Source organism: Drosophila hydei, unplaced genomic scaffold, assembly GCF_003285905.1.
Source record: "Drosophila hydei strain 15085-1641.00,03,60 unplaced genomic scaffold, DhydRS2 tig00000172-arrow-pilon, whole genome shotgun sequence".
Taxonomy (NCBI): Eukaryota; Metazoa; Arthropoda; class Insecta; order Diptera; family Drosophilidae; genus Drosophila; species Drosophila hydei.
This window is the reverse complement of record NW_022045682.1, coordinates 1,738,545-1,754,574: the sequence shown is the minus strand read 5'-3', so window position 1 is coordinate 1,754,574 and position 16,030 is coordinate 1,738,545. Positions and strand designations below refer to the sequence as shown.

The 16,030-nt window shown below is 35.1% G+C and overlaps 1 protein-coding gene across 1 annotated transcript in view; it reads right to left on the bottom strand.

Moving 5' to 3' along the window:
• Nucleotides 1-15,579, bottom strand: part of LOC111601950 (insulin gene enhancer protein isl-1) — a 30,522-nt gene extending 14,943 nt beyond the window's left edge. Inside the window, exon 1 of the mRNA XM_023318806.2 lies at nucleotides 14,759-15,579. Within this exon, the coding sequence (XP_023174574.1) occupies nucleotides 14,759-14,921 (163 nt within the window). The 5' untranslated portion in view covers nucleotides 14,922-15,579. The remainder of the gene's footprint in view (nucleotides 1-14,758) is intronic.
• Nucleotides 15,580-16,030: the final 451 nt, after the last annotated feature.

The window sequence follows — 16,030 nt, the reverse complement described above, 5'->3', positions numbered from 1 at the left end:
TTGAATGGTGCGAATTCTACAAACAGATGCAACTAGAGAGGAGTCAAGCGAGCAAATATATATAAAAATATATAGATTTATATATATTTATATCTACAGATTTATATAGAGATAAATTTATGCTTTACGACTTAAGTAAGCCATAATCGAAGTACATGAAAGTAAAGCTTGAAGATATATGTTCATTTAATCACATGCTTAAATATATACTACTCCTTACTAGCTCGCCATGAAATTGGAAGAATTTCAGGAAATACAAAATTTAAAATATTTTTAAAAAATAATTTTAATGCTAATAATATTTTTTTTTAATTTTTAAAGAAATTTCTACATATTTTGTATTTTGTTAAATTTAAAATTTATATTAAACTGAATATGATTCATATTTAGTAAATATGTTTTATATGAGTAGTTTAATATTTTTTTAAATTTAATCACAAAGTCTATGAAGTTTCTTAATTGCATTTATTACAAATTGGAGTCAGTTCAAATTTGCTTCTATTTTATTCTGGGCAGCTATAAGATGAAAGCAAATTTTGACTGCCTCAAAAATATTTTTTTTATAATTTAATTTTTTATAAATTGAATTAAAAAATTAAAGCGACTTAGCGTTGCTGCTAATCAGTAATTTATGGATCTTCCTCGCTCTGTCTATTTGAATATAATATTATTCTTTCACTTTGAATTCACAAATATTGAGAGAAAACAAAGCTCTTTCGGCTTTGAAAATTTTCCTTTACTTAAAAACTGAACAAATTTTACATTTTAAATCAACTTCTTAAAAAATAAAATTAAGAAATTTCAAACTCGTTTTCAAGCATTTTAATCTTGAGTTCAAATTTAGTAATAAATATAAATTTTGAATTTGATTCTTTTTCTATCGTAAATGTATTTTCTTAAATGTTTGTTTTTTTAGAAAATAATATCAAATAAAAATTGACTCGGCTAAAATCAATTTAAATTCATTGCAAATATATTTTAAACTATTTTTATTTATTTAATTTCTCGCTCAAAGCTTTGTTTAATATACACAAATTTAATATATTTTCTAGCTCTCCTATTCCTATGCTTGTAGTTGCATGCCTCATCTATAGATTCTCTCTCGCGCCCACTTTTATAATTGAGTTTAATGAGCACTGAGCAAAAAGGAAGCCCTTTTTGCTGTCTTGGGCTGGGCCTTGGGCAAGAGTTCATCTCTAGTTAAGCAGCTTGAACTGGGTGTGCCTTGGCTGCCACATTCCTAAGCTGGATGCACTTGGCGTATGTGCGTATAACTCTGTGTATTTGTGTGTGTGTGTAAGCACCGTTATAAAAACTTAAAACCTCATTAAAAGAGGCCGCCGCTGCTTTATGGCTGCGAGCGAGCGAGCGAGGGAGAGTCGAACATTTAACGCCGTCTTACGAGCCTCGTTGTGGTCCTTTTATAAGAGATGCTTAAAAGAACTAAATGCAAGTATATATAAGGCTATATATATTACTCTTTATATATATGCGTGTGTGTGTGGAGGTTGTTCGCGCACGCAAGGGCTGAGCTGCATTTAGCCAGGTTTTTTGTTATTTTTGTTTTTGTTTTATTTTCTGAGCAGCAGCCGCCAAAGGCTGCGCGTTGTTCATGCAAATTTTAACTTCATTTCGGCTTCGTTTTGTTAATTAATTTATATTATTTTATTTGGGTGTCGTATACAAGCGACGATCGTTGACAAGCCTGTAGACGTTTCTTCTCTCTGCCCCTGCACACACGTAAAGCGAGTATATTGGTTTTGAAAGAGTCACTTTGGGCTATGGCTAGAGACTGGAAATTGAAGTTGAAGATGCTTATAGAGCTGACTTACATACACATTATATGGAGATATATTAAAGGTTAATTTGAGTTTAATATTCCCCTCGAGATGCAGCTTTAACCTGTCCAATGTCAAATTTATATAACTATATCAACTTGAAGCAGATCCAAAAATCTATTTATAAACTATAACTCCATAAATATATATTTCTCTAACTATATCTTTTTAACTATTTAACTATTATCTGAACTATTTCTCCCTAACTTCAGCTCTCACAATCTCAAAGCAAGATTGAAAAAGGTTCTACAGATATGAGGTATAGATAGGATATAATATGATGGATCTATAAGCTTCTCATAGAGGCAAAGCAAGTCAAAAAACAGCATCAGTTTATAGTAATCTTCAGCTTAATCTTTAGCCTACTTTGTGCACTGAGAGCAGGTATTAGGCAGTCGTGTTTACTTATTGAATTTTCCATTTTGTTGTGACTTCTCTCACTCTCCACACGCTCTGCCTCCCTCTCGCTCTCTGTGTGTTTACTTTGCTGCGCTGCTCTCTGCATCTGGCACGACAAATTTATATTTAATGAGCTTCATAAAATTTGAATTTCAAAGGAGCATTGCACCGCTGCGGCATGTTCAACCCGCGTTGATTGCCACGCGGTGTGGAACTGAAGTCCAGCTCGAGTCTAGATCGAAGTCTCGAGTCCGACTCTGAAGTCTTGGCCAATGAAGGCATATAAATTGCTGGTTTTATGGCGTTTTAAGTAGGCCTGCTTTATGGGCTTTGCAGTTCAGATCCAGCTTAGTTCGCGGAGAGTGTGAGAGCGAGAGGGAGGGACAGAGAGCAAGGTAGCTGTTGCTATGATTCATTGGCGCTGTGTGGTCGTAATCATCGTCGTTGTTCTTGTTGTCTGTGAAGACTTATTGCTGCCCACTTAGGAGACAAAACGCTGTGGCTGTCGCTTCTCCTGCTCCGCTCCACAGCAAAGATGATACCTTTTTCATCTTCTGCTTCGGCTTCTGCTTCTTCGCCTTTTCTTCAAGTCGATCTGCAATGTCCGCAACTTGTTTAGCGAGTTTTCTCACCTCGTTGGCAACATTTCAATTTGACATAATGAGCCACATTTTGTTACCAGTAGGCATTACCACATACGGCTTAGGCTACCTCAGCTAGAAACAGTCTCAGGCCGCGAGGGCTGCCGAGACAACAACAGCAACAGCAACAGCAACAGCCTCAACACAGTCGCATAAATCAATACAGAGCAACTTAATTGTGGGTTATATCATTTGTAAGCCCATTTGGCTGTGTTTTGGGCTCTGACTCAATCTATCAAAACTATCGAGGCTTAGCACTTCTCAGCTGAGCTGGCTAAGACTGCAGCCTCACATTGTAGGCCATCTTAGACCTGATTCAATGTTGCCAATGTCGGCTGAGTCTTTGTTTGTTAGTTAACACTGTGTTTACTTGGACTTCAGCTAGCTAGGATGAAGGTTTATTATACATAAGGCTGAGGCTACGTACATCTATATTATATATTATATTATGCATTATATTTTAGGTATTATATAAAGGCATCATTATATCATCTATGAGTCCTCTGTAGCTGCCAAAGGATAACTCACAGTTTTATTTAGCTTATTGAGCTAACAATCCCAAGCTTTATGCCAGAATATTTATCAAAATTGTGTGACAGAGCTTGGCTGTGTCATATAGTAAACTTCACTTGAAGCTAAGCAACGTTTAGCATTGCTGAAAATAAGTCTTGAAGCTGTGAACAACAAAGGCAAATAAAGATGAAAGCATAAATATAATAAGGCCCAATCTGAAATCAGTCTTAGAGAAGTTCTTGAGAAAACAAACCTATTGATTAATTGGCTTGTATATATTCCATGGAAAATTATAGATATTCAATAAATAAAATTTATATATTATATATATATAAATATATAAATAAAATATATATTTATATAAATATAAATATAGAAATAAAATATATATTTATATAAATATAAAAAGATAAATAAAATATATATTTATAAAAATATAAATATATAAATAAAATATATATTTAAAAAATATAAATATATAAATAAAATATATATTTATATAAATATAAATAAATAAAAAAATATCTAATAAATATCTTTAAAAAATCTAAATCTATCCCTAAAATATCTTTTAAAATCTAAATCTAAATAAAATATATATTTATAAAAATATAAATATATAAATAAAATATGTATTTATATAAATATAAATAAATAAATAAGATATATATTTATAAAAATATAAATATATAAATAAAATATATATTTATAAAATATAAATATTTGTCAAGAGTCAACTGCAAAACTAAGTTGACAATTTAGTTCAGCAAATATATAAAAATAATAATAGTAATGAAAGTTATATTTTCTCATATAAAAACCAGCTTCAACTCAGGCTGAATTTTCAGATTAAATTCTAAGACTCAAATCACAAATTTCCCTTTCGTTAGCAGCGCTCGACGTGACTTGACTCTGTTGTTGCCTTCAGATTCTCTCATAAATAGCAACTGAAACCACATTTGGCATAGAACAAAGTCTTGGCTTGGAGTGACATCCATTGATAGGAAGATTTATAATATTGTTGGCAATTCCTTTTTGCTGGATGTGAGTTCTGGTTCCGCTTTCTATGTGACGCAAGGCGGGAGAGAGTATGAAACGTGTTTGGCAACAAGTTGCGTGGCAGGTAGGCTGGCTGGCAGACATCTATCTATGTGGAGTCAAAATACTTTTTTCTTCTTAGCAGGTAACGGTAATTAGGCGACTAGGCTACCGTCTGGCAGACTGCTAAGCGTAAGCGTAATCGTAACCCAAGCCGTGGTCGTCTGCTTCTAATTTCTGAATGAGTTGCCCCGCGGCGCGCGCACAGCGAGCGGTCGACAGCGCGGGGTGGGCGTGGTCAACCTGTTGATAGCCGCAACAGACGCTACTTGAGATTAAGAGCTCTCTCAATACAAATCAAGCCACTGGCGCTACCCTCTCTCCCTCTCTCGCTCTAAGTGAAGCGTTAAAGTAGTTCTTGTAATGCGATACAGAAACTGAGGCAGTTATGCAAGAGGCTGCTGCTGCTGCCTCAAGTGTCGCCTCGAATTTGATTTTAGATTTCTGCTGCTTTGGAGTACTCGCTGACGCCATGAATTGTGTCTGGAGTTAAGAGCAGCGAGGCGCGGCGTCTACTTTTTTGATGTAACCAAATCTCAGTTGTTGCATCCTGTTGAGCCAACATCTACCCGCTCCCTCTCCCTCTCTTGGTTTTTATGGAGCTCTGCTTAATTAGTCATTAAAATAGGGGGGCGACCGCACATAAAAATGACACTCATAAAAAGGCAATGCTAGAGGGAGTTAGCTATATGTAAATAGCGTGCGAGCGAGAGGGCAACAGCTGCTGGCTCTGAAGAGCTTTAAAAGCAACGCCATTAAAGCGCGCTACGTGCCGCACATTGCATGCAGCACGCGCAGCCAGGCGAATGCACCTGAGCACACACACACAGACACACAGACACACTCACATGTGTGTGTGTACCTTTAGAGGTGTCATATGGCGCAGCGGGTGTTCTGCGCAGCCAAAACTTAGCCGAAATCCCAGCGGGCAAGGCGCCATTTAATGAGCGCCTGGAGAGCGGCACGAGCGGAACTTTAGCTGCTGCTGCTGCTGCTTGCTTGAGCTTGCCACTGCCACACACACACATACTCACGCGATAAACGGGCGTGGCACCACAAATTTTGGCATTATTTATCAGTTGATTTATGTGCAACTCGCCGGGGCCCCCTCGCCGTTCCCCCCTCTCTTGCACTCCTTTAAATTTCTTCTTTTTTGTGGAAATTTAATATTCATTTCGGTAGCCGCTGCCGCCTTGACAAGCGCTGACACCTTGACTGAACTTGAGCTCCACAATTTGTTGGTTTCCTCTTTTTTTGTCTTCTTTTAATTGCACTTTAATAGCTGGCCGCTGCTTTAATATGCCCACTGTGCCCGCCCGGGTCAGCAGCTCCACTGGCCCGGCCCGGTCCGGCCTGGCCTGTGTAATTAGGCCAAAATGGCCATTTGGTCTTTAAATGACGCCGAGTGCAGCGCACTCCACTGTCTGCTGGCCACGCGAAGCTCAGTTCGCTTTAAGCTGCAGCTACTATGATGTCATCAGAGAATTATTATTTTTTACAGCGAAAAGTCTAGTGCGAGTGGGGTAGAGGGAGAGGGGGGGAGACGGAGTAGAAGGCTTTATAGCCTTGGCTGAACCTTGAGAGATTCCATAAACATTGAGAGAATGAATAATATATTTGTCTCTATGCAGCTATGTCGAAGCACAGTAAACACTGCTTATATGCAACACTTAACAGGGCTTAGCTACTTCACAAAAAACCTTAAAATAAGCCAATACAAAATTGTATTCCATTAAGGTTTGAATTGAAATGGTTTTAGCTTAGGCTATATTGATACAGCTTACTATATGCGAGGTGTGCGCAAAAAGTATACAGAATTTTTATTTTTCATTTGGGTTGTGATGCATGCCTTCAAGTTCGTCCATTAGGCAGCTGTTTTGCTTGATATTTTTCTATGCCGTAAAATAGAGCAATGAATCTCTATCAAATGATGGGCTCAAAACAACAGACTAATGCCTAGACCTGGCTCGCTGTGACTTTTTCATGTGCCCAAAACTGCAGAGTAGCATGAAAGAACAGCGCGTTGCTACGATTGAGCAGATAAAGATGGCATCGAAGGAGGAACCACTCAATAAGATAACAAAGAAAAAGAAAGGTTGGCACAACGGTCCAGTATCTGATGGAAATAACTGAAGGGCGCACAATAGATATTCATGAATAAATATAGAAACAGGCAACTAGTTTCAGTTTACAAATATATATATATATATATATACAAATTCTAATTTCTCTCATATAATTATCATTCGCTTGCCATCTCTATGCACTAGAGATGTCTAGAGCTAAAGACATTTCAAATCTGTTACAAATATTCACTATACATTTTATTAGTTATCTATATAAATGGCATAAATCACATATAAATAGATTAATAAACTGGAACTGAAACGGGAAAGTAGTCTGAATTTGTATATATTATTAAATATCTTTCAAAGGTTATATAAATTCTTATACAAGAGCACAAGGCATGCTATATTCGTAATTTATATAAAATAGTTCTTTAAATATATATATATTTTTATTGAATACATATATAAGAGTATAATAATAATATATATAAATATATAAAAGTCTTGATTGAAGTCAAATCTCATGCAAAACATTTGCAATTTAAGCTCAAGGGAGAAAACTCTGTTAATTAACAGCGAGAACTGTTAAGTTCCAAGTATTGGTCTGCTAATGAAATTTAACAGCGCTGCACACTGTTAACTGACTGACAATGCAAATAATATTTAAATGTAAAAGCAAGCCAAAGTAATTATCTAAAATAATTCTTTTTATATTAAAATAAATAATAAATAATATAAATTCATAAAAAATAATAATTACGATTTTCAATGAATTTAGAGCTTGAAAATGAATATTTAAATAAAAATTAATATATTTTCTTTGCCTTTTCGTTTCTATTTGTAACACAAATTCAATGAAAAATCAAAAATCAATAAATTTCGTATTTCACAGGCAACATTTGACGCTCTTGTTTTACATAGTACATATATATATATATATACATTTACGCATATACACACATATATCTGAACCCTTTTCGCTTATAGCTCCTTCAGCTGTTCAGGCTGTGGCACACCCACATGCTAAAATTTATGCGCCACTCGATAAAAAACAAAAGGAAAAATAAGAAAAAATACGAAACAAATTCGTCTATATTTTATGGCTTTGCTTTTTCGGGTTTCCGGTCAAAGTTTTTTTTATTAGTTATTCCTGACTCTGGCTCTGGCTCTGGTTCTGTTGTTGTCTCCCACTCTAAGGCTGTCGGGCTGTCTGGATACGGTGTGATAAAGTTATTTAGGCGCAAATCATAAATTCCAAAACGAGAAACCCAGCGCGACGAAGCTTATCTGATTTTGCACTTGGGCCCCGGGCACTAGATCAATATGTTTCTGGCCAGGCAACCTGGAAACCTGGAAACCTGTGCGGGCTACAGATTCCTAAACCCAAAATAAAAGAAAAGAAAAGCAAAGGAAAGACAGCTGTGCGCCTGCGCCTGCGCCTCTTGTCACATTCAAAGCAGACAAACACAGAGAGAAGGACAAAAAACGGGACAGAGAACCGAGACTTAGAGATACGTTTGAATTTAATTCAGGTAAATTTGCCTCTCGAGAGCTGGTTTTTTGGCCTGTCGTTAATTAACAGCTCTGGTTTGACTTGTGAAATTAGAAAATTATGCCTGGAATTTCCGCTCGAAATAAATTCCAAGCATTTTGCGCATTTGCCTTGCTGATTAGCCTCCAAAAATGATAATGAGTTCTAACTCTGCGTCGATCATAAAACAGTAAAAAGATCATAAATTGCTGCGGAGAGGAAGCGAATTAGATTGAATTACAGCTCGAAATCAATTTGATGAGTCGAATGAGTTGAACAATTTGATTTTTATTGCCTAGATTCATAAGGTCGTTGAGCGAAAATTTCTCTAAATATGTTCAGGAAAATAGCTTTAGATTGAGCGCTAATTAAAAGCTATAAATAAAAGCTAAAATAAATAGCTGAAAGTTGCAAAGCTTAGTAGGTGGGGTAGGAAAACAAAGGCTTATGAAAGACTTTAAAAAGAGCTTGTAGAATAAGAATATTATATTATAGTAGGAAGTACTAATGACTAAACAGAAAGTATTCAACAATCTACTTATTAGCTTATTAAAACTGATTTCTGAGGTAAATCAGTCTATGCAAATATTTACTAAGGTAGTTCTCACAGATTTTGAAAGCTCATTAAAGCTTTTAAGTGAAGGAATACTCATATGTAATACCAACACTGACAAGCTGAATTGCTCTTAGTCCCAAATAACAACAATTGTAAAAACAGCATTCATATTGATATAATTCTATGGCAAAATGTTGTTCAAAAGTTCATTAAAGCCCATTTACTGTCACGACCATAAACTATTATTTTATAAATACTAATTCCAATTATTTAACCTAAATTATATTAGTTTTATTTAACTTAAGATAGCTTTCAAAGCTCTGAAAAGCTCATTAAAGCAGATTACAAGCAACATGTTATACAAAGCTTAAGCTTAAGAATTGACGAGAATTTGTTGCAGTTACAACAGCTTTTAACGTGGGTAGATTGAATAGTTGATGAATTTATATAATTTGTTCCATATCTTTTACATCACATTAAACTGGAAATCTTTTGTATATATTAAGAGTTTATATTAACTGGATTTCGTAACTTTGTCATTCACTTTCAGCTGCTGTCATTGAAAGCATAATCGATTTCAGTTTGTGCACTTTCGAATCGAGTAGCCACAACTAGTTATGCTCGATATGCATTTAATTTTTAATTAGCTGAAGACTTTCGGTTTCAGAGACGCTGTCCAATTTGAGAGACGATTAATGATGTGTTGAGAACATTTATGGCCAGCTAAAAAAACAAAAACGAAAACCGAAAAACAAAAGCCAAAGCCAAAAGCAAAACCAAAGCCAAACGCCTTTCACGAGCTTTACGACTGTCGCACGCTTATAAATGCAAAAATAAAAGCAGCAGCGGCAGCAGCAGCAGCAGCTGCCAGGCAATCTCTATATAAGCAGTTAATCCATCCATCTATGACATGGCTAAAGCTTAACACAGGCCCGACTTTTATGGCCAAAGCATTTCTATTTTTATACAAATTTAATTTTTTATTTTGAATTTATTACAAATGTTTTTTTTAAGCTGCTGCTCAGCCAATTTTTCACAATTAACTTTTAAGCATTTAAAACTAATTAATATTCATTGAAATTGTTTTGATTTTCTGCAGGCACAAATAATTGTCAATTTTGTATGAGCCAAAAATCAATTGAATTCTATTTTTCCAGCAATTAGAACTTAAAGCTTGCAGCGCCGCGAAGTATGCAACAGGAAAAACTCAGAGAAAACATTGAAATAAAAAAAACATTTTTTGTCGCGCTTTTGTGTAAACAAAACTTGAAGTCGAGCGGTTTGTTGTATATATTTCCTTCTACTATATTTAATTAATTTAACGACTACTTGAGAAGTCAGCAAAAGTGTGTGTGCGAGCCTGAGTGTGTGTGTGTGTGTGTGTGAGAGAGGGCCAGCTACATGAAAAACTCATTAAAATGTTTACAGGCGCACAAAATCAACACAGAAACCCAACAAAAAGCGACTCAACGAACAAATATGAGGAAAAAACTGAACAGAAACGAAAACAAAACAAAAGCAACAAAAAAAGTTCAAACTTAAATACAGCAACTGAAATTGTTTTCAAATATCTCAAAAGACAAACTCGCAGCTAGTTTTTCCTCTTCTTCTTCCCTCGTTTTTGTGACTTTGGCAAATAAAGTTTTTCAAATGAAAATTTGATTTGCTTTTCATATATTTAATGCGTGAGCAAACACAAATTACGAATCGCAATTAAAAGGCGACTACAAATTGTCTAAAGTATCTATGAGATGCAAATGCCACTATGCGATACAAAGGTATCAGATACAAATGTATCTGCAGCCATGCTTTAATTTATTACAGACTTTTAGCCGGATTACTTGTCAGCTAAGCGCTTGAAATATGGCTAAAAGATACAAATGTATCTATGAGATGCAAATGTATCTATGAGATACAAATGTATCTGCAGCTAGTACTTGTAGCTATAGTTTTTTCTATTCATTTCGAATGCACGTAGTAAAATAATAAAAACCGCTAAATGTAAACTGAGATACAATTGTAACTATGAGATACTAGTGTATCTACAGCCGTTTCACTACTTGTTGTTTCTTTGTTCCTATGTAATTCAGCTAACTTAAAATTAAGAAACGTATTTACATTGAAGCCAAGCCGAACTGTAAGCTGCCAAATGCATCTATGAGATACAAATGTATCTGCAGCTAGTTGCTAGTTTGTTGCTGGCATTGCTGTTGGCTCATTTATAATTCAATACGCTCGACGGGGCCAACGTGTTTATGATTATGAGTTTGTCGTCTATTTTTTGTCTCTTTTTTTGGCACACACGACACAACACACACGCACACACACACACACACACACACACACACACACACAACTTGCAACTGTTTCAATTCTTTTTTTTTTTTGGTTTATTTTTGTTGTTGGCTTTTGCGGTCTTTTGTCTGGTTACAAAATTGGCAGCTAACATTTGTCACAATTTAGCGTCAAATTTAAATTTAAATAAAATATATTTTGTCACACACACACTCGACGCACACACATTTTTTAATGACACTTTTGGCTGCGTTTGAAAAATTCATGAATATAATTTAGAAATGCAATAGATATATATAAATCATATATATATAGGGAACAAATGTTTCATATATGGTCAGCAATTATATTTAATTTTTTGCTGTTTTCTTTTTTTGGCAAATTTGTCAACTGACAAATTTTCATTGAATTTAATTTTCTCGCATGCGACATAAATTTTTTGCTGCTGCTGCAATCGCACTTTAAATGCCGCCAAGCATTAAAATGTCATTCAACCGTTAATTGGCGGCGGGGCACAAAAGTTATATTCTACTTAAAATAATATATAGCCATAATTTCGCCAAGTTAATGCCAATGCTTACACTTCATATACAGATACAGATACATAGATATATATATTTGTGTTAAATAAAAAACAATTACAAGTACTTTCGGCTGTGAGAGGCAGAGTAAATTGCTTCAATGGCAATTAACCGATGAATGGCTGCAGATATCAAATGGCCTTGAAGCCTTACTAGAGAGCAAGAGTCAGTATCACTTTCTTAACTTGAAAGTTTTTGCTATGAAATGAGTCTTTAGCTAATGCAGTTGCAACTGAAAGGTGAGCGCAAAATTTGGCCAGAATCTTCCAAGACAAATCCAACCGCAAAGCATTGATAACTAGAGTTGATGACTGCAGAAGCTGGCACGAAAAAGTTCTCCTAATCAGCTTTCAACTACGAAACGTAGCTGAAGCCAATGATAGTTACTGTAAGCGGCTTTAAATCGAATCATATTTGACTGCAATAAAAAGGCTTTAAAAGAGCGAAAAGTTGAGTAAAAGAAAGGCAAAAGCCCAAAGCAAGCTATAGATATAAAAAGCACAGCCAGATACTTGCTAGATACATATTATCTATTATCTAGCTATCAGCTACAATTACTGTTTAGGCCTCAAATCTTCAGCGAATTATTTAATTGAAAATATTGACAGCTTCGCAGTTTATAGAAAATCAAATTCATTCTTTAAGTTTTAGAAAATATATGAAAAAATTGCTATACAAATTAAAAATTATTTCAAAATGATATGAATAAATAATAAAAGTAAAATGTCAAAGCAAGTTTTGATAGAAAAACTTTATTTATAATGGATAAAAATCAATTCTCTATACGAAGCACGAGGCGAATCGAAACCAAGCAAACTATGAACAATTTTGCTTTTAAATTCAGGTATATAAGTATATGTAATATATGATAATAAATAAATATATATAATTATATATATATGTAAATATATATATATAAATTCAGAAAGCTTTCTTCATAGTTTCAAAGTCTAGTAATTGACTCTGTAAAATATTTTAGTATAGCTCACTTTAGTCAAGCCTATATCCTGCTGCTTTTGCTTAGGTTCTTTATAACTTAAGACACACTCTATATGCACATTGAATACATATTATTTATACATATATTATTTATATACACTTTTATTTACTCATAAACTGCCTTTAATTGCAGATTGGCAAACTTTTGCATTAATTACAAATATTTTTTGATCAAACAAATTTTGCTCTTATCGACGATGAGCTTCAATAATTTTAATCAAAATGCAATTGCATTGTATTTGAACTAAAATTTATTTGTGCAATTAAAATTGTCGATTGTAACACGAATTACGACTAAATAATTTAATGAGATAAACAATTTATTAATTTAAACAAATTCACGATAAAGGAAATAAAAGCTTCCTGTCTTTGCACTTATTGAAGCTTAGTTTGGGCTTATGAAACTATATATTTGACATATAGAATGAAAACAAATAACAATTATGTTGATTTTGAAATTTCTTTAACGGAAATGTTCCACGATAAATTTCAAATAAATTAATTAAAAATGCAAGTTGACGTTTAGTCATCAGGAAATAAGTTTCAATACAAAATTCAACTGAAAAATTTTATTTATGACTCAAAGATAAAGTAATAGAAGAAATTTGATTTCGAAATTTGAAATTCGAAATTTTATTAATATATATTATTTATCTTAACTTCCTTAGCTTAGTTACCCTTTTATCTACTTCTAATATTTTCCCCATTTCTCCCCATTTGATGCCAACTCTCAATTATTTTCGCTTTTGCTGCATAAATTACTTTTTACTTTCTGCTTTTTTCGTTTTATTATTATATTTGTGTTTAATATTTTATTTGTTTTTTGTTGTTGTTTTGTGGAAAAGGTTAATGACAATTTAATTTGCAAATTTTCGTTGTTTTGTGTCTAATTTGTATTTGAGTGCGACATTGGCCATAAATAAGTCATTAACGCGCTTAAATAGCTTTATTAGTCGCATATGATACGTTTGCTAATGTTACGGAATGGGTTTTGGGTTCTGATTCTGTTGGGCACCAGGTGTGACAATAATTGGGTTAGTTAAAGGTTTTTTTTCAGGTGAGCTAGTTATGAAATTATTGGCTAAACTACAGAGAAGATTTATTTAAGCTTGCAGTCGATAAAATATGTGTGGCAATTTGGTTTGAAAAGGACAAGGTGAAGGAAAGTTTAATGAAGAGATTCAAGAAGAGATTAAAAAAAAGATATTAAAGAAGAGTTTGAAGAAGAAATTGAAGAAAAGGTTGAATTAAATGTTGAATGAAAACTGGAAAAGTATTAGAAAAGCATTGAAGGTAAGATAAAAGAGCAGATTGAAGGAATGATTGAGTTATAAAGGCAGTATTGAAAGATGATATGAAATAAATGTTGAAGGAAAAGTTAAGCTAGGGATTGATGTAGCGGAAGTAGGAAGAAAATATTGAAGGAATATTTAACATGAAAGTTGAAAGAAGAGTTGAACTAAAAAATTATAGAAGAGAGGCATGAATTGAGTTAAGATTAAAATTCCGCATGAAGGACTGCATTGAAAGACAGACTTAAGTAAAGATTGATGTTACGAAAGAAAGAAATGAATAAAATGTTCAGCTAAAACTTGGAGAAACGATTGAAGAACACGTTGAAGGAAAACCTTTGATTAAGGGAAGACTCTAATTTTACCTTCAATCTATCCCTATTGAAGGTAAAATTAGAGATAAAAATAAAGTAAAGATTAAAGAAGTTATTAGATTAGAAGATGGAAACTGGAACTAATGAAGATATATAGAAAATGATACCCAAATAGAAGGTGAGAAGTCAATGCCAAAACAGTATAGCAGAATAGCCCAATCGAAACTATCCTATATGGATGATATATATTGTAACTGTCTGACTATTGTAATTAACTCTCCACAAAGATTTTCGCTAAATTTGTGCAACAAAAGGAATATGCCAAAAGGCACTGAAACATATTCTCGGCCTTAAATAACATTTCAATCCATCCGAGGCCTATAAATCAGTTAGTTAATACCAAAATCATTTGTTTATTGAAACTTTTCTAAGGATAACAAGAAGAAGAGGTGAAAAACCAGTGCTTGAAAGGCTTTTGAAAACAACAACAAATTGCGATAGAAATGCGGCAGCTACTGAGATTTGGAAACTGGTTTACCGACGGCTGTTAAAGCTGATTGATTCATGAAGCGATTTCTAGTTTGCATTACATATAAGTATATAGTTAGACTGTTGTATATAGATTTACTTACTTATCACATCGTGGCCGTGACAATCCAAATCCAGGTGATGATTCATCACCAGCGATGGCTGTAATCCAGTTTGGCTGTGACTGTGATTGTGATTGTGATTGTGATTATGATTGTGCAACGGTAGCTGGTGAGCCAAATGGCCACCAATCTCTGCCATTACCATATATTTGGCTTAAAGACCGGCAACCAACCAAAATACACTTCAGATCTTTTATAGAAATGATGAGAAAAGAAAGCGCAACTCAAAATTCGAACACGATTTTCCACATTGAGCATCAAGTGTTGGTTCGTTGTATGTGTGTGTGTGTGTGGGTGTAAGTGTGAAGGTGTTTGTGTGTGTGTTGAAGTTTTAGCGATATTTTTGTTTAGCTGCTGCGTTTTAAGGCACTTTTTGTACAGTTTAGTTAGGCTAAGATACTTTTTTGTATCTTAATTTTTGCACGCACTCTTTGGGCTCTTTGGCTGTGAACTGCTCTTGTTGTTGCTGTTGTTGTTGTCACAGTTGGTAACACACGCGAACAGGTAAATGTAATAACGCCATAGGTCGAGGAAGCGCAGAGTTTCGTATTCTCGTATCCAAAGGCGACGACGGCGAAAGGCGACGGCGAACGACGGCGAATTTGTTTTGGGGTGCGTAGAGCTCGTACGTTCGTTGCTTGATGTTGCTGCTGCTGCTGTTGTTGTTGTTGTTGTTCTTTCTCTAAACGTAACGCGCACGGCACAGCAACAACAACAACAATAATAATGATAAATATTTACGAAACGACGCGCGTACCACACGATGCTGACGGCGCTGCGACTGCTGAACGACTAAACCGGCTGACCGTGTGTGTCTTTCGGATTCACAAAGGCAAAACTTACAGAAACGTTCGCTTCGTTTCGTCGCGCTTCGTCTCTCCTCGTCTCGTTGCGTTCGTGCCCTGCGTCGCTGTCGACGTCAACGCCAGCGTCACAGCTAACCCCTCGTTGGCTAGTCACAGTTCGGCACTGTTCGCACAGCAGCCGCACAAGCGCTTAGTTAGAGCAGCACAGCTAGCTTGGCGATTATGTTGGCTGCCTGCAGCAGCTGCAACCGGTTTCGTTCGTTTTCGGGTCTGGGGCGCGTCTCACTGTTCGAAAACGGGCAACAGGAACAGGTGTTTGGCTGTGCTGCTCGCACGCCTCGCATGCCATCTCACTTCGCACGTTTTCTAAATGGCGTCCAAGCGGGCCAATCGGTTGGCGCCAGTGCGCATGAGTCGCCCCACTGGCGGGCGGCACAGCTGAGTTGCA